At 36.6% G+C, this 22453-nt stretch overlaps 1 protein-coding gene, 1 long non-coding RNA gene and 1 pseudogene across 3 annotated transcripts; all 3 read right to left on the bottom strand.

The window, feature by feature from the left end:
• Positions 1–280: 280 nt before the first annotated feature.
• On the bottom strand, positions 281–1976 carry LOC114728164 (uncharacterized). Of its 2 annotated transcripts, none has more exons than XR_003738639.1 (3): positions 1856–1976; positions 620–738; positions 281–376 (listed from the first exon to the last, which is right to left on the bottom strand). It is a non-coding gene; the product is annotated as an uncharacterized LOC114728164 (long non-coding RNA). The 2 variants fall into 2 exon arrangements; XR_003738640.1 differs by lacking the exon at positions 1856–1976 and adding an exon at positions 1448–1538.
• A 3176-nt stretch (positions 1977–5152) lies between these two features.
• Positions 5153–9977, bottom strand: LOC114728187 (uncharacterized). Its single transcript, XM_028915059.1, has 5 exons — positions 9243–9977; positions 8755–8872; positions 7921–8273; positions 7097–7195; positions 5153–6508 (listed from the first exon to the last, which is right to left on the bottom strand). The coding sequence occupies exons 1-5, from the start codon at positions 9893–9895 to the stop codon at positions 5401–5403; spliced, it is 2331 nt and encodes a 776-aa protein (XP_028770892.1). The 5' UTR covers positions 9896–9977; the 3' UTR covers positions 5153–5400.
• A 4682-nt stretch (positions 9978–14659) lies between these two features.
• Positions 14660–19818, bottom strand: LOC114728150 (probable linoleate 9S-lipoxygenase 5; annotated as a pseudogene).
• Between the last annotated feature and the right edge of the window lie 2635 nt (positions 19819–22453).

The following is a 22453-nucleotide window of genomic DNA, read 5'->3' as shown; positions in this document are numbered from 1 at the left end:
TTAATGATAGACTGAAATATTCAAAATTATTGAGACTTAAAGAGAAAAACATGTTGCTTGAGGGCCTAATCATTACAAGATGATGAAATGACAACCATGGTTAGGTATCAATAACTTAATAACTTATCCACTTTGATAAGAAAGGAGAGGGGCAGAGAAAAGAAGGAAATCATAATAGTCTGAGCTTCCAGGGATAGAAATTAAATAAACCAATAAGAACAGAATAAAAATAATTGCTACGAAAATAAGAGAAAAAGTAATAGAAGTAAAGGCACGCCTTTTTCCAATCTTTTCCATGCTTCCTGTATGCTTCATAAAAACGCTCTAGTTCCTCCTTGCTCCATTGAGATCCCAATTTGTCAGACAACTTTTTCTTCTGCACAAAGGAAACATTCAGAGCATGCAAAATTAATAAGTTATATGTGTGTGACTTTAACTTTTACTTCTTTATCAAATGATAGTTCTTTTATTCTTTTAAGTAAAAAACCAAGAATTGCCATTCTATCAGTTATAGCCGTTCTGACATAGTAAATCATCAAGAAGGTCAGAGAACTATATCTGCTGCTGCCTTCTTCCTTCTCTAGCCTCAAAACAGGAATGCTACCAAACCATGACATACCCGATGCTTATTTTTATTTGAGTTGACTCCATCCTTATCAGGAGAGGCCTCATTTAAACCTGAAAATCGTTTATTCACACTTCTTGATTTCCTTGTAGGTGCCATCAATCCTTTATTTACTTGAACCAGGAAAAAAAAAAAGTCAGAGACATCATTCATAACTCATGGCAAACTCATCAACAGTGTATATTAGAGGATTAGCACAAAATTTTCCTCCTGGAAATGTTTCAATGAACATTGGCACTAGGGTCAGTACAAGATCCTCAACCTTCTTCTCATTTCCTCCACAACTTCAGAAGTATTATCATCAATGTTACATTGCTGGCCTCATAGTATTCCAACATGATATATAACTTGAATAAATATCTGAACGGTGAAAAATAAAGCATGTTCTAGAATCATATGAACGCAAATCATTATGGGACAGAGGTTTCAGTGCATAATAGCAGGCATTCTATTTCATGTGGTGTGCCCACATCTGGAAGTGGGATTTCTTAACAATAGAAATATTATTCATACGGTAACAGTTTATCTTACTGTGATCTTTTTTCCCTACAAATAAAAATGTGAATTTGTCCAAGAAAAATAAAATAGACATATAATAACCGCACAACCGATGAGGTCCATGCATGAAGTTTCTTTGATTTCAAGTTTCGACACCAGCTCAGAATAAATCAAATCTAGAAAACATGGCCAAACAGGGCGGATACCCAGCAGCCCCAGAGGCGGGGCGCCACCACGCACCAGAGGAAAGTACAAACAAAACCGGTACCTTGTAAGGCAGTACAGTCAGTTCGAATGAATAGATAAGCAGAAGATTCTAAATACCGAGAGATAAATACAGCCAATCAGCAATCAAGCTCTTCGCCGTACCAGCAAAAGTTCTCAGTAGCACACCATATTTTGCAATTCACTTCGAGCTTCACATCATCAAATAATATATAGTAACTAGGCCCTTCAAGCCGCCTCCAACCCCAAAAAAAGGTTAAAGGGAAGAAAACGCAGATTCGAGTACAGTAGGCAAATTATGACATCAGTCTGGTGACAACATTGGGTACCAAACAGGTTTTGAATTTATAAAAGCAATAACAAGATAACAAAACCTACCCATAGACAATAAAAAGGACTGATTTCGTCTAATTCAATAATTTTTCATAGGTCACATAAAGTCCTCTTGCTTCACATTCAAACCCTAAATTACAGATCGGGAAGTGAAACGAGTTATGGGGGTGTTACCGTTTATCGGGTCTATCCGAATCCCGCTGAAGCAAGGTAGAAACCGGAGAGAAGAGTGGGAGAAAGAATTCTGAGAGAGACAGCGGTAGGGGGAGAGAGGAAAAATTAAAAAGAAATATAAAAAGAAAGGGGGTCTTGCCGCGAAACTTGAATAAAAAGGCCTACAGGCCAATGAAATACTATTTGTGCTTCTTTTAACAGTCTAGGGGAGGACGAAGACCGTCGAGGAGGGAGAATACGATTTGTATCAGGTTATCATCCACCCTCCACGTGTTTTCGTAAGTGATGTGAGCGGCAAAGGTCATAGACGCTATGCGGAAATTGAACGCTTGACCACACGAGATTATGTTCAAAATTTTAGAAGATCTCTTGCTTGTCTCCCAGAGTTTTGCGAATTATGAAACAAGCCCCGAGAAATTTAAAATTTTGCATTTACATAACCAAAAAAAAAGTGACTGATTGAGTGATAAGTGATTAATTAGATTAATTTTATAGTAAAAAACATAATTCAGAGTGAAATGGATGTTCCGACATTTCATCCTACCAATTTTATACTGATGAGTAGGTTATATTAGAGACCATGTAAAAATAACAGTTTGATGAGTACACATCTATAACAAAAGACTTGTGAAAGTTAGCAAAAAAATAAAAGAATTGTCAAAAAATCTTATTAGAAAAAAAATGACAAAAAAAATCTTAAATTTACACAAAGCAAAGGAGAAATATTCTCTTATATTAGTCGTTATTTTGGGTTGACATAAGATGATCCCTCAAATGGCAATACCGTATTAAATTCACATGGAAGCACGATATTATTACTAGTCGGCACAGAGACATAATTTTAACATATATTCCCTCTCTTTTTTTTATGAGATGATTTGAATTTGAATTAGCTTGATTCTTTTTATAAGATCATATTTAGGATTATCGAACATTAAATATATTTTTACTAATGTTATTTATAATTAAATTTCTATTATATTTTCTCTTTTTTTTTATCATTTTGCGCATTAATCTCTTTAGTTCATAATATAAGTTGCTTCTAGAATAATAGCATTGTCTAAAATTGAGTTACTTGAAAAGTAATTAATACTTATTTATTAATTATATCTCTATAATTAATGCTTAAATATAACTCATTGTATTTTTTTCTCTCATTCATAACCTTATTTAATATGGGTAAAGTTGAGAAAAATCAATTTGAGACAGATAATGACTTAAATACCATTTTTTGATCATAATAAATTAATTAAAATGACTAATATTATAAATAAAAGGGAGCATTAATATTTCTCTCCCTTATTTGTTCTTCTCTTAAATAAAGACATATTTTAAAGAAATTCAATTTTTACATAATTATTTTAACTTACTTTAGCTTTTTTAAAACTGCATAATTTAATTAAAAAGATTTTATAAAAAAACGATTGTAGGGAGTACCAACAGATATTGTATATAATTCAATGTATTTAAAGCCAAAAAGAAAAAAAAAAACAAAACTAATCATCAGACCGGTCATGCTTCAGTTTATGACTGTCGTGAGATTTTTTTTTTTTTTTAACCAGAGATTGTCATAGATTCTGATCAAACTAGTTATGGCTAAATATATACTAACTTTTTTTCTTAATATAAAAGTTAGTTAATTAATTTAAATAAATTAAAATAATTAATTAAGTTAATTATTTGTAATAAATATGTGTTGTTTCTCTTAAAATGTCCTTGTTAATCAAGTATATTGGCTAGAATTACTATTATTACAAAGATTACTTTAAAGTAAATAAATAAATATAAAAAATAAAGTGGATTGGGGTCTTGTATGTATGACTAAAATAAAAATTAAATAAGTTCTTATATTAAAATTAAAAATAGTACTTTTTAACTAAAACTAACTATTTTGAGCAACAAAAATATAAAACAATATCCTTACCAAAAAAAGATACAAAACAATAACAATAACAATAACAATAATAATAAATTAATTTCAAATAAACAAACGGCAGTGAGAAAAAAAAGGTAGAGAAATGTCTGAGAAACATGCATACAGTTCTCTTTTTTTTTTGCTGGCAATGTAATTTCAAAACATTTTATAAGTATAGAAAAATAAGATACATTTATCATGGAGGTAAGATAACCATAGACTTATTTTGTAATATATTATTTTATAATATATACTTCATTTTCATTTACCCATCACTCTCTCTCTCTCTCTCTCGATGCTCATTAATGGATGTGTATTACTCTTAGCTTAAAAAGATAAAATGAATTCCATTTAAAAAAAAAAAAAGATACAGTGACAGGCACTGATTAAGGGGATATATAGGAAAATATTTCTGGGAAAAAATATTTCAACCGGATCACATATCTTTAGACTGGACCAACAGATCCAATCCAATTTTTAGTACATGCTTCCAAGCAAGTAATCAATAGGGATTGAGTCTAACTGAAGGCTAATCCCTCCTAATGTGACGAATCAAAGTCTGAATTCCTATCGGGAGAAGTGCCCACATTTAGTGTCAAATAATGCCTTGAATAGGATTACTTCCAATAAGAGAATACCTATGCTTTAGGAAAAAAAATAATTAATATTGAAAATGATATAAATAATAAAATAAAATCATTATGCACAAAACAACGTCAACAAAAATATAATCATACTAAAGTATTTGAATAATAAAAAAGACAAAAATTATACATTCAATCATTTAACTTTATACAAAATTTTAATTTAATTCCTTAATCTAAAAATTATATTTTTAATATTTTAACCTTAAAATTGTTCATCTTAAGTGATATTTTTTGTTAGAATCATTATTGTTTTGAAAATTAAACTTGATATTTTAACATTTAATGATATTTTATCAACATTCAAAATTTTAATATTCCTCCGATCCTTAATATAGGACCCATTTAACTAATTTGATTAGATTAAGGAAGTTAGGTAAGTTAGTTAATTATAAAAATTGTGACATGTTTTTTCTAAAATACCATAATCATCTTTCTTAATACCCCTCTCTATCTTCTACTTGATTATGGTTGATAGAGTATCCATAGGGGTAATTTAGAAAAAATTGATAAATATGATAAATGGATCTTATATTTAAGACCAAAACCAACTTAACAATTGGGTCTTATATTAAGGACCGGAAGAGTATCATTTTTTATTAATTATTTTATAATTAAAGAACTAAAAATATATATTTTTTAAAATTAAGGGACTATATAAAATTAAATAAAGTTAAATGACCCAACAATATACTTTACCTCAAAAAAAAGCTAATCAAAGATTTTGACGTAACAAGAGCAAGTTTAAAAAAATTAGATAAAATACGGAAAATAACATTAATGTTATCCCACATCGTTCACGACAGGTGAGCTAGAAAGCAAATATTTTCTTCGGTTAAGGCCTCCCCGGACATTTCCATGAAATTCAAATTCTTTAAATAATTTTGTTCATGTCTTATTGCAACAATTTTCTTTTTATGTACCCGAGCATTGGGGGGGAAAATACTAGGATTAGAGTATAATACCACCCTAATGGAAACTTGCTTCTATCGCTCAATCACACGTCGGCTATTTCTAAATTCACCCAAATCCTTCTGATCCATACGATATTTGTTAAACTGTCCTCCTTGTTTTTCAGATTGTTCTCTGCGTGATCGCGTGCCTCGCTCCCTCCCTTCGAACATCCGCCAATTACGGCCATTTCTTGTAGAGTCTCTTCCTTTACCAAAAGACTGCCGAGATGATCCATCGAAGTCAGCACTGAACACGTTTGCTCGGCGGGTACCATTGGATCTAAGCTGCCGGTCTCTCTTGAAGTCTCTCCTTCCTGAAGCATGCTTGTTGCCATTGTTTCGTCTTGAAGTATGCCTCTTGTTTGAATCTTCATCCTCATCAGAGTAGAGGCCACCTGCAAAGTCTTCATCAGAATCAGAACCAAAGCTTAATTTCTTGGTTGGGCCTTTGCCCTTGCCTTTTCGTGCAGCCCCAGAAACACGGCTAGACTTAAATTTTGAATGAATGGACCGTTGTTCTTCCAAATCAAAATCGAGATCATCATCAGAACCAAAGCTTAATTTCTTGGTTGGAACCCTGTCTTTGCCTTTCCGTTCAGGACCAGCAAAACGACCAGACTTGAAATTAGAATGAATGGACCGCGGTTCATCTAAAGAGTCCTCAAATTCAGAAAAATCACTTTCAGAAGCTTTCGCTCTAGCACTATTATTGTGTGCCTCTAGTTCATAACTATCTATATCATCTTCATCCTCAAAATCATCAAACCCTAGTCCAGGCCTATTAGGACTGGGATTAGAATATTCTCCATCACGGGATCCTTGCGCTCTATCAGTTTTCTCAAATTCACCTTCCCACCGTCCAAAATTTTCATGCTGAGCCTGGGCATCTGCAGGGAAATCTTCATCTATTGCATGAGCATCTGCATACTCAAAAGCTGCAACATCTGCACCATCCGATTCAGCATCATCAAAATCAAAATTCCAAGCATTGGAAACCTCTTGCCTGCACGACATCTTATCCCCCCTTGGTTTGGAAGTACGCTGTTTGTCTTGAATGCTGTTCTCCAGAAATTCATCAGGCGGGCGTTTACACTCACAATGAAAGCATACCGTGTTCCTCCTGTAATTCAAGAAGTTGCACCTGCCAGAGAGAAAAAAAAAACGCAAGTAATTATCAAAATATTTCAGTAAAAGATGCTTGGAGAGGATATAAACAACTGTTTCAAGGGATTCCACTTTAATTCCAAATGTGCTAAGAGTTGGCAGTTCCAAAGTTGGACGTGAATGACTTGAGAATGGACAAAAAGTAAATATAAGGAACTAGGAATTCCATCCCATGGGATTCAACAATAGTAAATAAGCAATTTCGTTGAAGGTAAACAATGGGCGCACTAAGAAGGACCAGTGCATTGGTAGCATTAATGATAATCACATTTATCAGGAAGTTAACATAGGACCAGCATCACTGCAGTAATTGTGTAAACATTACAACCTAATAGGTGAACACGATAAAATTATATCACTGGATAATAACGCTTAATCATACAAAAGGTAGCTTCACAATGAGGTGATCAACTTCATAGAAAATAAATGCATTCATTATTTCTTAGTCCACGCCTTGTGCATGTGGGATTGGGGAAGTGACAGAGAGGAAGGGGAAGAGGAGGGGAGAGGAGTTTAAAAGAGGGGACGAAGCCTTTATTTTAGAAATAGTGGACTTAACACTTACTCAGGACATTCCCATTCTCCTGGCAGCAACTGTCTTTTTGGACGTTTGGCATCGCACTGTAAGCAAACAGTATTCTTTGCAAAATTCATGAAATCACACCTGAAAAAAAGTCAATAATCATATTAACTCAACAAAAGGGCATATCAACTATTGAATATTTGACTTATTATACAAGACAATGCCCCTACTTACGTCCAAGACGAGTGAAATTAGGGTAATCCTACACTAATGATAATGCTAATCACATCCCAATGATTGTGCGCACTACGTACAGAGACATTATTCACACAATTATTTCCTATTCAATAATATAGACCATCCTCACATGACTTTGTACCATAACGCGATACACAGAAGCAAGCATGCCCAGAACAAGATTAAAGGTTCACAGAAATACCAAAAAAATAACAATGATAATAACAAATTCTTCAATGGAAATGTGATGGAACTCAGTCTGTATTAATGCCAACTGAAGAGAAAAGAAGGGTTCGCCCTCAGGGTATGGACCTAAAGGGAAAAATGAAAACACGCAGAAACGATTACAGCCACTGGTCTCTGTGTATTCGAGAGACACAGACCTCTCCCAAGCTCCCTCCCAACATGCATGCCCCCCTCCCATAACAGACTCCCCTATATAACAATATTTCCCCGTCTCTCTCCTCTAACCGTCACCCATACAATCCCTCAATTGCCCTTGGGTTTTCTTTTAACATAAATCAACTGAGGCCCAGTCCTCTTCTCATCAAAATGACATGCAGCTATATGGTAATACTATCATGTATTTATTACTGCAAGAAAGTCAGGAGAAGTTTTAAAGAACATACTTTGGACAAAGCCAGTCTCCTTTTTTCATCTCAACATCATCCCGTCCAACACGTTTCCTTGGAGGAGGAGGAGGTTGCTTCACTTTTGGCGGCGGCTTTTTTATGACAGGAGGGGGTAGATTAGGATCTATAGGAACTGAACTCAACTTAACAACCTCATGAAGCAACTTACGAACCACAGTTTTCACAGACTTTTGCTTTAGAAGTGACTTAGTGGTGGATGATCCATTCACAGGATCAAAGCCAAACGTCAATAAGACCCGCATGACATCAACAGTTCGTGCCTCATCCTCTTTATTTGTAAGCAGATATGCCCTTTCACAAGAGTTTCTCAAACTGCAGGAACTACAGACCTGATAAGAATGAATTATCCATCATAAACATACAAAATGAAATTCGTTAAAACTATGAATAACATAAACTAGGTTTTGGAGAATGCATACTGGATCTACATTCATGCCTGCAGAAAGAGAGAGTAATACAAAAATATATGACAGTGTGTGAGGTCCACATTCCATCTTTATAATCATCCCCCACCCCACCACCCCTATATATATATATATATATATATATTTGTGTGCGCGCGCACTCATTTTTGTGAATATAATAGCCTTCAAGATCAAACAACATCCCCTTTCTCTTACTTGTCTTGTCTTGCTTGTATACATGCGGTATGGGAGCGTACAATCAGACAATGATGTTGTCAAAACTCACGGTGGCAAATGGATAAGCAATGAATCAAGAAGCAACTGCAAAGTTAAAAGTTGCGGGACTGCAGAGGTCAAGCATAACGTGACATTGTCTTAAAAACCAAACTAAAGGTTCTATGCTTACATCTCCTTCATCGAGGTGGACATGCTTCCTCAGAAGTTTAGCAGAGAAAACCACTTTTTTGTCTGCAGTCGGGCATCCGAGACCAACCAGAATTTGAATATCCTGCCTCGACAAGGACCTGGAATCAATCTCTTGTAATTCAGTGATTGTGATACAGAGTAGCACTTTAGAAGTTATCATCAAGTCAACAACATCCTCATAGATTAAAAAATAATGCATTTTCGGTTTTAACATTATTCTCTCACTGTTCAACTACACATTTTTTGCCCTCAATACCGGCTCACACGTTTCGGCAACTCAGAGATCACTTCACAAAAAACACGTCAGTAAAAATACAAGAAACGTATAAATGCAAGAACAGTGTCACCCCAAAAGATCACAAGCCAGACCGAATCAAGTGGCTCCTTTGATTTCAACGAAGTGTTAAACCACCAAAACATAACCCCTTTTTCCTTGCTATCCAGAAAGCGATAGATGGATAAACAGACCTTAGTATATCGAAACGGTCTTTCCCAAAATTAAGGCAGGCAGTTTGCACGCTCTTGAAATCCTTAGTGAACTCAAATCCCTCATCATCTGCCAGCCCGGCACAATCGAACCCCAAATCATGAACCAGTTTATCCTCGTCCCTCCTCCTGTGATCAAAATAATTCTGCTGAACCAACCTCTCCATTAATTCGATCCATTCCGGCCACGGGTGCACCAACTCTACATCCTTCTTCGCCAATTCACCATGCCTCTCTTCCTCTCTCGTCGCCTCCAACTTCGACTCAGCTAAACCGGCATCGGCTGGGTTGGGGTTGACATTAGCTGCGGACCCTATTTCTGATTCTGGGCCATTAGCGTCATTTGGCGGCAACTGCGTCTTCTTAGACTCTCGCCAGGCTCGAATTCGCTGAAGAGTTTGGTGCTTTTGGTCGCGTTCTTTCTCAATGGCGTCGATTTGATCAAAGACGAAGCTAAGACGGGCAGAAAGGCTAGTGGGCTTGGGGTCAGCGGCAGAGTCTTGAGAAGTTGAGTAGGGTTTGGACGTCAGAAGCTGAGAGAGGTAGAAGGAGCTTGTAGTTGCAGGAGGTTTAGAGTTTAAAGGTAAGGGAGAGAAGCGTCTGATGAGCAGAACAGAGAAAGGACGGCAAGCCATTAAGATTGAAATGACGACCGGGCATTACCAGGGAGCGGCAGGCCGTGATAAACCTGAAGGCTTAAACCCTGCGGGGACTCTGTGCCCGAGAGGGGTTCGAGGCACCACGCTCGGTATATTACTAGTATTTCTTTTGTTTTATTTATTTATTTATTTATAAAATTATAAATTGGGGTTGACCCGCGATTAATTCTGATGAAAATGAAAATAGAGGTGGATATAGAGTTTAAAAGTGTGTCATAGTCATGAAACTTAGATTTTATTTTTATTTTTAAAAAAAAAGATATTATTATCTATATATAATAAATAAAAATTAAAGTTAACCCGACCATTTTCTCATTCCTAATGGCTCCTCACTTATTGTACTATGCTGTGAACAGTGACGACTATGCAAACAGTCACAGCTCATGCAGGGGGCTGCCTGTGTATTTTTTTTTTTTTTAATTATGAAGTTGCATGGAGTTCATTTTTTATTTTCTCTCTAAGGAAGTGCAAATATTGTTCACATCCGTCATATTTTTCGGCCTTCGTGAAGAGTGTTTCAGCTTCCTTTCTTTTTACTTTGCTTGTATGTCAAATTGTTAGTTTCTTATACACCTATTACACGTCTACACCTACTCATTTTAACATTTTTCACTTTAAATTCAAAATTCAAATTCTGTTTGTTTCCTTTGCCTTTCATTTTTTTCCTTTTCCTTACCAAACGTGACAAGGGAGAAGGAAGGAAATTTTCTACATAAATAATATTTTCTAAACAAATAGAAAAGGATTTCGCATAAAACCTCCTCCCCCACATTGCTGGAAAAAAGGAGAATTAGTGGCTGTACCTAGAAAGATGCAAATAAGGTCTAAATAAAATAAGTATACGATTTTGGCTAAAAGTAAAAAAGATTACCAGGGAATTGTAAAAAAAAATAGGAAAGAGATCCATCTAAAAGATCTTCTTTTTTTCAATCTAAGGATTGGAAGAGGCCAAGAATTAGGATTAAGAAAGAGATCTCTTTCCTTCTTACACATCAGGTGTGCAGGTGTGCATCTCTATTCTCCCTCGGCTTCTCTTCATCTCTCTCTCTCACCATTGCTTTATCAGCCCTTCTTGTGGAATCGGTTACAGATGGAAAATGTGAAGGTGGTCTTAGATGAGAAGCAGAAAAAGCAAACGAAGATGATTTTATAGGCAATTGAAGTGGGGATGATAAAGAGGTTGAGAATGAAGGAAGAAGATATAGCCAAGATAGGAAAATTGAACTGGACTCTAAAAGAGAAGTTGCCGTCCCTCTATGTGAGAATCAAATATGGTGGGATTTGCCGCAGACCAATGAGGCCACGACCAATGCTCTCCACACAAATCTTCTGCTTGATTCCCATGGGTTTAGTTCTTCTGTTGTTAGGTTGCTATTCTCACTTTGTTATATTTAGCTAACTTAACTTTTATGTTGTCCTGTGCTTGGTTCTTCTAGATTGAAATATGGGGGGAAGGATAGAATGTAGCATGCTCTAACATATGTTTGCTTGATAGGTGTTTGTTAAAACGCATGTGAGAAATTTTTGTGTGGATGGTGCTTTTTTTTTCTGGGTATATCCTCTATATTCTGTTTTGCCGCTTGACTAATATGGTGCAATAATTTGTAATCTATGATATTTGAGAATAAATGATTATTGAGTGAATGTAACGAGTCCCATGTAAATAGAGTCTTATTGGGTGAATGAAGATGAAGATTGTTTTGTTGGATGCATATTTTGCTACTGTCTATGGCTACCTGAAGTCGAATGATTACTAGCCTACGGGATGCTTTACTTCTCATCCGCATCCCCTTGTGAATCATCAGTTCAATTTTAGTGTTCTGTTTGTAGTTGGATTTGAATATAAAATAAGATGGCAGCCAAGCTTCCCAAAGCTGCATCGAGTGAAGGACTTGCTTGCTGGATGAAGAATTGAAATGTGAGAAATAATTGCTTATGCCATTTTGCTTCTAACCCTTTTCATGCATATACACATAAATACCTTTTTTTTTTTTCATATTAGTGTGTATCGATCCTCAATTGGATCTGAGATTATTATCATTACTTATTATTCAATGGTAATAATGGCACATCACTCCTCTACGCAGCCATTTTTTCCTAGATAATTCTAATGTAAGGATCTGATCCCTTCTAATTATATTAGCACGGTATTTTTTTCTAAACGCAAACTATTTTTAATTGACATCAATAACACGAGGTCGTGCATTTGTAATATTCAGCATTTAAATATTATTAATTTTTAAATTTTAATGTTCTTGTGCATTGCAAGAGAGAAATAAAATCAACCGCTACGTATTTCATAATAATAGGCTAATTGGAACAATTTTTATGACTGTGATTATTATATTTCACTGTGGGATTTAAACTTAGAATAATAAACTTTAAGTATATTGTGACCAAATATATTTTCTTTTGATAGCATGTAACTAAATATATTGAGTGCTTGCAAATGTGATATAATTGTTCCCATATCTGCTATTTAAGAATGGGGGTTGTTGACAAAGTTTGATTTTAAATAAGTAAACATAAAGTTATTAAATGGGCAAATTTATTTCATGACAATTACAATACCATTGTTTGTATATGGAACGTGGGTGTTTAGATAGAAACCAAACATAATTTTAAAAATAATTTTACAATATATAAAATAAATATATAAAAAAATATATTTTTAAAAGCACTCCTCGTGCTATCCAAACATTCTTGTAATATGTTGTGTTGATGCTTTTGTGGTAGCGGAGGTTACAAGTTACAACGAATTGGAACTAATCATTATGTTAAAGTAATTTCTTCCGGTGCATAGCATGGGAGAGTAAATTCTAGTTTTTATTTGAAGGGCAAAAAAAAAATTTATTTTTATTTAAAATGTAAATTACTAATATGCCTTCATCTAATTAATGAAAAATCTTAGCCATAACCCATGTATCTCAACCATCATCAGTCACCCCAAGTTACAGCCGCCGGAAATAGCAAACCGGATTTGAAGCTTCAGCAACCAGATCGAAAACATGTCCTCGTTTCAGAAAAACCCAAGCCTAACACGAGCACCCCAACCATCGTCAACCACCCCAAATTACAGCCACCAAGAATGGCAAACCAAATCTGAAGCTTCAAAAACCGTTGGACGTCGTCGAGCTTAATTTAGCCACCTTCGAGCTTCCACCTTTGTCAGCCACCATCCGGAGGATAAGCCATGAGAGCTAAGAAGGGATTTTGAAGTCGAAGCCAGATGAAGAAGGTGAAGTCGCGATTCTTCTCAGTTCTTAGAGATCACGAAGTTGCCGTCGAAGCTGTGAAAAAGGCAATGGAGACGGTGGGGTGAGAAGCTCGCCGCCATCATTGGTCGCTAAAGTTGCCACAACACAATGGGTCATAACCGGCGGCATGATGCGAAACTTTGCGGTGGTATGGGAAGATTGAACAGTCACAAGGAGGAAGGGGCAAAACCGGCTCCGTGGGTCATGGAAATGCAAATCTTGACTTTTGGTGGAATGGCTTCCATATGGAATACATTTATCCGTACCAAACAAACTATATGTGGAAATTAATTCCATTTCTATTGTCATGTTTCCCAGTTCCATCGTACCAAACGGGATTGGAGAAATTATTATTGTTGTTGTGGTTGGTTCAGAATAAATAAGAAACAATAATAATTTTATATTAAAAAAAACCTGTGTCAGGCTGTCAGCTCTCGATCTCTATCTCCGGAGTACGTGTGGATAATGTGATCAGGAAATTTGCAAATACAAGAGGGTCAGATCTTCGAGCCAAGAAAAGATGCGATCATTTTTTTCCCGTAGTCACTTCACTGCTCTCATTTTACTTACGCGACGCATCACACGATTTAATATTGGCTATAACATTTTGGTTTCAGATAACAAACCCTGCAAATACCGGAAGAGGGAGCGTGATAGTTCGATATGGCGATAAAAATTATTTATAAGCATATTTTATATAAATGAAAACAAAATTCTAAACAGGCCTACGTGTTTCCGCCAACTGCATGACATTAGTGTACGTGGGACCTAAATCTCTGGCATCCCTATTTTGACCCTCTCTACATCACATGCACTTCTGTCGGCTTGAATTTACGCGTACGGTGCACCCATGCACATTTTATATAATAAGGTAAACAAGGGGCTTATATGGAATGAAAAGCAAAATTCTAAACAGGCCTACGTGTTTCCGCCAACTGCATGACATTAGTGTACGTGGGACCTAAATCTCTGGCATCCCTATTTTGACCCTCTCTACATCACATGCACTTCTGTCGGCTTGAATTTACGCGTACGGTGCACCCATGCACATTTTATATAATAAGGTAAACATTGTTTTTTTGGGCTCATTGGACATGGCAGCCTCTTCTGGAAAGCACCGAGGATGAACTTCCGTGGTTTTGCCGTGCTAATAGCGAGTTGCTAGTGAACTTAGCTGGATGCATCTCTCTCAGTTACTTAGCCTTATATTTGCCGAAAAAGGAAGTTGCTGATCTGAGATTTTTCCGTCTGGTCTCCACATGTTGTTGACATTACGAACTCCGGTAAATTCTGGCTTTGTCCTTTCTGTTTATCAGCCGAAGCAATATAACCTCAAATATTTCATCAATTAACTAGAGTGAGATGGAGCAACCATATCATTTTGATTCTTGTTCATCATAATTCGGCATCTCACGCAGCATGTACTAGTCATTACTTCGACATTATACGCAGCTGAAATTTTCTTTTCTCTTGGGGATATTGATTTCATAGCACTAAACGGCAATTTATTTCTATTAACATTATAGGATAAGAATACATGCAAACTCACATATCCATCACTTAAGTTTTTCAGAAAGAGAGGAGAACGGTGACTGAAGAAGAGAAAAAACACGTCATAACTATAGTTGGCGATCAGACAGTTCAAAAGTTGCTATAGATGAGGTCCCACCGCCCATTCAAATCGAGACACTGTTGGGAATTCCCATGCCAGTAAGTCCACCCTCGCTGGAAGGATAAAGTAAAGTATATGGCATCTTTACTGGCCCAACTCGGTTTTTGAGCATCGCGTCGCTGTTCCTCCTCATAATTCTTTCTTCAATTTCTCCCAGTTTCTTTCCAAACTTTTCAAAGTCTTCCAGCGGCTCTGCATCAGATGTCCAATAAGGAGTATCTCTCTGTCCGAGGTAGACCTCATCAGAAGTATGTCTAGACAAGACTTCTATAAGAGAAATGCCAAGAACAGTCTGCAACTGCGACGTAATTGTTTTCAAGAAAGCCTTTTCAGGATTCGTCACAAGCTCCTCATATTCTGGGGTTCCTTTCTTGGGCATAAATCGCCGGCTTATAGAGGGGCGATTAAGAGGGTAGCCTCCAAAAGGGTACTGTCCAAAGTTTATTGCAGCATGGAGAGCTGAGGCAATCCAATAATAGTGCATGATTCTATCAGCTCTGCACGAGTCTGCATCTTAGGCCACCAAGGCTCATCTTTCTTGTCACTGTGGCCTTCTTCTCTCAATTCCTTCCACCAAGATTGGAGTTCAGAGTCTTGCCTGACCATGTCATCTGTTGTAGTAACAGGAACAATAATCTTGGACCCATGCCTTGATAGCAAACCAAATCTCTAGTCCATCAACAGCATAAGGGTAATCCTCAATCAATAGCCGAAGGCCATGTGGGGAAGCTGGATCTTCAACAGCCATTCCTCTGAAAGAAGCAAATAGCAACTCATTAAAACCAAGAAGTTCTATCACTTTCATTCCAACACGGTATCATCTAAGTCGGTTCATTCATGCTTTCTCATGACAAAAAAGTAGAAGGCAATGAACAATTCGTGCCTTAATAGCTTCAATAAACAGATTTCTAACTATAGCCATATGCTTGTGAAATTTACCTTTTGACAAGGTCAACAGGAAGCGCCTGCTCAGGGAAAACCCAGTCCTTATACATGTAAGATGAAATCTCCATAGAATACCTAGCAGGAAAAACTGTTAACTCCAAAGCTCCTCCCGCATTGATGAGGATCTGCCGCGCAAGTGCATTTATATTCATGGTATCACGAAAGTGAGGATGCAATAGTTTGTGAATAGGATGGAGCACGCTAAGCTGCCTGTTTGTTGCTATAATAAATGGCTCAATAGCTGCATGGGTATGTAACCTGTGACACAAGGAGAAATGTCAAAACATTGAACTAAGTATACGATTTTGGTTTATTCAATAGGGTTGTACCAGTGGCTGATAAGCTGATGAAAGCCCGAGTCAACAACTACTACATAAGCTTTAGCTAATTCCCAGATGGAACTTTCAACGCCTTGTTTTGCAGGAGTGTAGACTTCACTTACGGCACCAGATTGATCTCCCTCAGGATGTGGCAAACTCAATTCAATGGCTAATGGCTTTAAAGTTCCATCATTTTGCAAGAATAGAACGGTCCTGCTAGCATAAGCCTTTGTAGAAGTGGAGTTTATCCTCCTCAAGTATGGCATTAGCGTGTCATGGTGATCTAATATGAATAACTTTCTTTTACTGATGGCCTAGTCAACCAAAAACAGATTCATAACATGACTCAGAACATCATATCCCAAAAAACTGATTCTGACACAAAATGAATTTGTAACCAAATATTTCTTGCCAACTGATTGTGAAACACAAACATCGCATCATCCTTGAAACGTTACCTCATCTACAGTGAGCCCATCCAGGTTTGACTCTATTTGCTCTTTGGCTATCTTACTTGTTTGGTCGCCATAAACTTTAGGATCTAGTTTGCTAGCTGGCGGAAATTCCTGCAAATAATTTAGGATTATAGTGCGGGGGAAAAACATATAGAACTCTCCATTAGGCTATCCAGCCTATTAAGACAAGTAAATCTGACATTTAAGACAAAAAGATCATATATTCTTCTCTACTTATCTAAATCCAAATATTCACAATCAATTAGTAGCATTTAAGCTTATGGAGACAGCGAATTATGACAGGATTTACACCAGCCAGCATCTCTCTCGCAAATTCTTCGTCAGCCCTCCATGCAGACTTATCCTCTGCTCCATATTATTCAGAACATTAATCCCAAACAAGAATAGTTCACAAAAATAAGTAACATGTAAAATTTAACCGGCGGTCATGCACAACACCTTTAATCACTTGAGGCGTCGGAAACTTGAGGAACTTTTCACCATCAGTTCGGAAAATTTCCTTGATTAATTCTGCCGGAATGTTATCCCTAATCTCCTTAAATATACCTTCAGGCAACTCAATCCCACCTTCATAAAGTTTAAGTACATCTTGAAAGCTATCAAATTCATTCGGAGTTCTGTCAAAAAGAGATTCCAGCTCAGGTTTCAAAACTTGAACAATGAGCTTTAGTGCATAGCCAAGAGCATCCGCCATTTTCACATGACTGAATCTTTCATCCCTTGGAACATAGATGTTGAAACTCAATGCAAGATTCAGCCTAGTCTCAACATTAGGATCTGCCGAGATATAACAGCAATAAGCATATCAAAAGCTCCTTCTTGAGAAGAACTTTAATGATATAAAACAGTTCATTTAATGAACCTTGTTGGCAAAGAAAACGCGATCCGTTTTGTATTTGTCCGCATTGTAGACCCAAGAGTTGCAAACAAAGCGGATAACACCATGATGAGGAACATTTTCAAGAGTGAGAGTTCTGAGATAGAACTCGCTAGGATGATTATTCCTTATTAAAAATGCTCCTGGAGTTCCTATCTCTTCTTCCCACTCAAATGTAACCTTAAATGCAACTTCGTCCGCCGTCAAAGGCGTGATTGTTGTAAACCAATCTTCCAGATATGCCGGCTTCCCAAGCTTCCCCTTTAACCCATTTCCTGCAGTTTATTACGTTCAGAAGCTTTCATGGTGCTTTCATGGCAAGTAATCAATGCAAGTATATGGATAATTTCTTTTTTTTTTTTTTTGTTGTTGCCAGAAGTATATGGATAATTTTTTACATCATCGCAATAGCCATAAAAAAGGACAGCCCCATGGACTCGTAGTTGAGAGTTGACTGGCTGAGAAAGTGGAAAACCACGTGCCAACTAGTGGATTCTGACTAGGATTTCGCAACAGGATAATAAGAAGGGAACAGAATAGCTCAGCACTATCAAACGCAATGATGCCGGGGCATAAAATCAAATCGAATTGTCATACATTATCATTACAAGTAAAATCATTACTGACGCAGTCGGTGCGATGGTTTGAGAAAAACACGTGAATTAGAAAAAAGAACAGAAAAGATAAGAACTAGAGTTAAAAGTGGACTGTTGAAAGCGAAGAAAATTACTAGGCGCGAAAGTGAAACTAGCGAGGGGCGACTTTGCGACCCGAGAACGGACGGACCGGAGAAATCCTCAGACTTTATCTGGACCTTTCCGACCTTTGGGAGGGATCAATGCCTGTTTTGTCGGACTTGGTAATTTTTGGAACAAAAGAAAAGAAAAGAAAAAAAACAAAATAATAGTGTTACTTTTCTTTTTTTTTTTCCCCCGAGTAGTCGAGTACAAATAATTTTACTTTTAGGACATGCTTTGGCATGGCCCAATAGAACGCATATTGGAACGCTGCACGTGCCTTCAGTAATCAGTATGGTTATGAGCTTCTCATTTTTCAGAGGCAGCAGAGACTTTATCAAAATACAATATGAATACTACCTCCGGTCCTTAATATAAGACCTATTTACTTTTATTTGATCCTAATTATAAGACCCCAATCTATTTTGTCTATCATATTTAATGTATTTTTCCAAATAGTCCTTCTAATAATGATAGTTTTAACCAATACACTTAACTAGCAAGGATATTTTAGAATGACAATACTTATTTATTACAAATAACTAACTTAACTTATTTTTTAATCTCCTCAAATTAGTCAACTAGGTCTTATAATTAGGACTGGAGGTAATATTAATAATTAAAAAATGTACGCACACACAATATATGATTACATCAGCCCACCACAATATCGTTTGGCCCTTTGCCTGACAAAAGTCGAAAGAAAACATGAAAAAAAAAAAAAACCCTTGCGTATAATTTTGTAGTATGAAGATACAGTAAATTACGGCAGTTAAATACTACCATAATGAAAACTCGGGAGGAGATTTTTTATTTTTTTGGTTATTCGGGAGAAAATATTTCAATATCAATGCCATGGAAATCGACTTCAACAACAAAATAAAACAGTCAACATGCCCTGCTCTAACCAAAGTACAGTCTTCAAAGTTACTAACGCCGCCCCTAAACTTTAACCAAACCTTCATTTTTAAACGAGTTGTTTTTAGGTTAAAAAACAATAATAAATTTTCTCCCATACTATGAGACAGATAAATCGCCCGCGCTCCACAACTCAGAATGGATGGATGGATGATGGAATAGAACAGAAACAGATCATACTGTTTCCAGAGAGCGAGAACGAGCTAGCAAGGAAGAAAACTGAGCACCTAAACAGTACTAAATTAGGGGTCAGGATTTGTCACAGTAGTGTCTAATTCTATCCGTTCATCTGTTCTCTTTTGATTTCAGTTTCTTCTATCAAACGGTAATTAAGCTCCATAAACAAACAAACTGAAACAGAAGAGGGGGGAGAGAGAGGTGGAAGAGGTAAACTGACCAGGGTCAACGTTGACGGAGCTAATCAACTGGAGAGAAACCTTATTGCCCACTAACTCATGAAGACGATCCATGACGGAAGCTCCCAAGTCGTTCATGTCCAACACATTCTTCTTCATCAACACCACAGTCCCTTTGATGGTAGGGCGGTGGCCGTTGCCGTCGGAGTTGCCGGTGAGAGCGCTGAGAACGTTATGAAACATTCTTTCTTCTCAGAACAGCTATCTCTCGGACACAGAAAAGGTTCTAGGAAAAGGAGGAGGCGACTAAATTAGCAGCGTGAATTTGCAGTGACTCTGCGAGGAAGCTGCTTAGTATTTATAGAGAGGTGGAAAAGATGAGCTCGCGTCCGCCAATAGGAAGCCTCCACTTGTCGCGCCACTGCGGATCTCAATATTTCCTCTCTGCTCTCTTCTTCTTGGAAGTGGATGTGGTTCTGCGTGGTATTTTCGGGAAGAAATTCCACCGGCTTTTTAAAAAAGAAAAAATAAAAAAGGAAAGGAAAAAGGTTCGTTACATATTGCCTTTGCCCTCGTCTTCGTTCTCGCTTCTCGCCCGTCGAATTCAAGGCACGTGATGGCTTCTCTTTTATTGACGTATTCCTCTCCTCGATTTGCAATTTATTTTGTCTGTACGTTGATACATAGTACTCATTTTTTAATATCAATTTGCGCGGATATCATTCCAATATTTTTAATGTGCTTACGACTTCATCATAATTTGCCGTCGTTTTCTGCTCTCTGTCTGGTCCATAAATTATTTATTTTATTAGCTTTCACATTGTTGCGTCGAAGGTCCAGAAGGAAGAAACGTGACTGACTAAATATTCAAATAGCTCGTCCACCTGAACACGAATATCTAGCGAGAATTATCGTTTTCTTATTTAATTGGTTATGGTGTTGTAATAATACGATAAAATCAAATTCGATGCATAGATAGAGATATAGATACGCCATGCTCTTCAAATCAGTTTGTTTTTCATTGATCCGCCTGGAATTATCGCATCCTGATGATTTGATTGTAATCTTTTAAATTTTGGCCAGTTGATCGTAACCTGACCGACGATGATTATTTTAAGCGGATCCGACTGCGGCATCCTGGATTCATTAATTGCTTGGAATGAAAGTTTTGATGAAGCTCTTTTGGAACCCTTGAGATTGAATATTCCACTGTTAAAACAATAAAATTAATCATCTGAGTATAAATTTTTTATTAAAAAATGACCTGAGCTCAGGAGCCACATTGATGCATGCCAAGCAAACTTTCTACGGAATTCATTGGCTCTTTCCTTTCATCTGATCACTATCCACTGAACCAAACGTATAATTAGGTTGATTTCTTTCAATGCAAGGATTTACTGGCAACAAAGAAAACTCTGATCTCTTTCCTTTTCCTTTTGCCATTTCCCTCACTTAAATATTTTCTCACCTTGAGTCGCGTTAAACATCGTCAAAGAAATGTTTTTGGCGCGTAATTATCATGTTGACAAACGCAAACCTTGGGGCTGGCCAACTTGCACCAATCAGGACCAGGTAACTAGAAAAATTCACCTTTCCACGTCAGATAAAAAACTGATACAGCCAGGGGCAGGGTACTTTTTTCTAGGGCCGGCATGTTCAGCAAATCTTTTTGGTTTTCACCCCATAGGAGAGGGCTTGACGCTGGCAACACCACCTTTCGCTGCTACTTTTTGGCGTATTCTATTCTCTCAATTTTTAACAAAAGGAATCTTATCATGTTAAGTCATATGATATCCTATTATGTTTAAACTGTTCATTATTTTCACCCAACATTTCTAACCAGTTAATCAGCCTTTTTGAACTAGTGACTTTTATTGCATACCATTTTCATATTTTACAAACAATGATTAATTTTAACTAATTTCATTATTTTATGTCAAATTGTTATTTTTTAATCAAAATGTAAAATTGTTATTAAGTGCGTTTAATGATAATAGTTTTTACAATTAATGACCGTTATATATTTTTTTTGGAGCAATCGCGTCCAAAAAAAAAATCAAAGGTCATAAGTTCCATTAAAAAAAATGATCATGTATAAATTTCGAAACGAATGGATAAATTAATATTCAATATTAAACTTACTTTTAATGAACTTATTATTCTTTCACATCTCCTGCTTTTTTCAGTTGCATTTAAAATTGAGAAATGACCACCAACAACAGTTGAACCGTGTGAAATGGGTTCTGCATCTTTTCAAATAAAATTTTGAATTCAAATACTGTTAACGAAAAAACGCGTTGGGAGATAAGTTTCTCATATGTAAGGTCAGACAATATTTAAATATGGGCTTTGGATATTGCTTGGCGAATAGAATCATTTTTTTTTCTTTTGGAAGAATAAGGATTTTGATATTCTAAATTTTTTCACATTATTACATCTGTTAAAGGGAGACTCAATTAATGGGGAAGGGGGTGAAAAAGAAGCACGCGGGCAAGAAGGAATATATGTGAGCATCCCAACAACAAAATAAAGAAAAGCTAAAGCAGAGCGTTAGCGATTAACTCAAAAAAAAAGTTGAAGTGAACAAAGAATAAGTTCAATTAGGTGGCTTCAGACGCAAGAAATTGCAAATGGGGTATCAGTGACTGATGACTAGGAATGAGTCAAGCAAGCGAGGATGAAGTCAGATTTGGCCGTACAAGTGAATGAGAACAAATCAAGGCAACTTCATATGCGATGCGAGTATGAGTCGCTGTCCATTTGAAAAAGAAAATATGAACATTAAAAAGATAATCTTAACATACGTTCCTAATGGAGAAGACCAGGTGTTTCATTCCATGCATTCCCCATAAATTAAAGAAAACGCGGAAGCGAAGCCAGACCCATTATTATAATTATTCAACCGCTGGCATTATTATAATTATTCAACTGCTCACACACATGCACACAACATGGTCTTTTTTGAGAAGTACTAAA

Source organism: Neltuma alba, unplaced genomic scaffold (genome assembly GCF_004799145.2).
Source record: "Neltuma alba isolate B1F8T4 unplaced genomic scaffold, ASM479914v2 tig00012522_pilon, whole genome shotgun sequence".
NCBI lineage: Eukaryota > Viridiplantae > Streptophyta > Magnoliopsida > Fabales > Fabaceae > Neltuma > Neltuma alba.
Note: the sequence above shows the minus strand (reverse complement) of the source record. Positions and strands in the feature narration are given on the sequence as shown.

What these genes read in the sequence shown, in the direction of transcription:
- LOC114728187 (XM_028915059.1), bottom strand. Translation starts at nt 9,895, where the DNA reads ATGGCTTGCCGTCCTTTCTCTGTTCTGCTCATCAGACGCTTCTCTCCC. An exon ending in GACCGTTTCGATATACTAAG is followed by an intron (nt 8,873 to 9,242) that starts GTCTGTTTATCC and finishes GATTGATTCCAG; the next exon opens with GTCCTTGTCGAGGCAGGATA. An exon ending in GGAGACTGGCTTTGTCCAAA is followed by an intron (nt 7,196 to 7,920) that starts GTATGTTCTTTA and finishes ACTTTTTTTCAG; the next exon opens with GTGTGATTTCATGAATTTTG.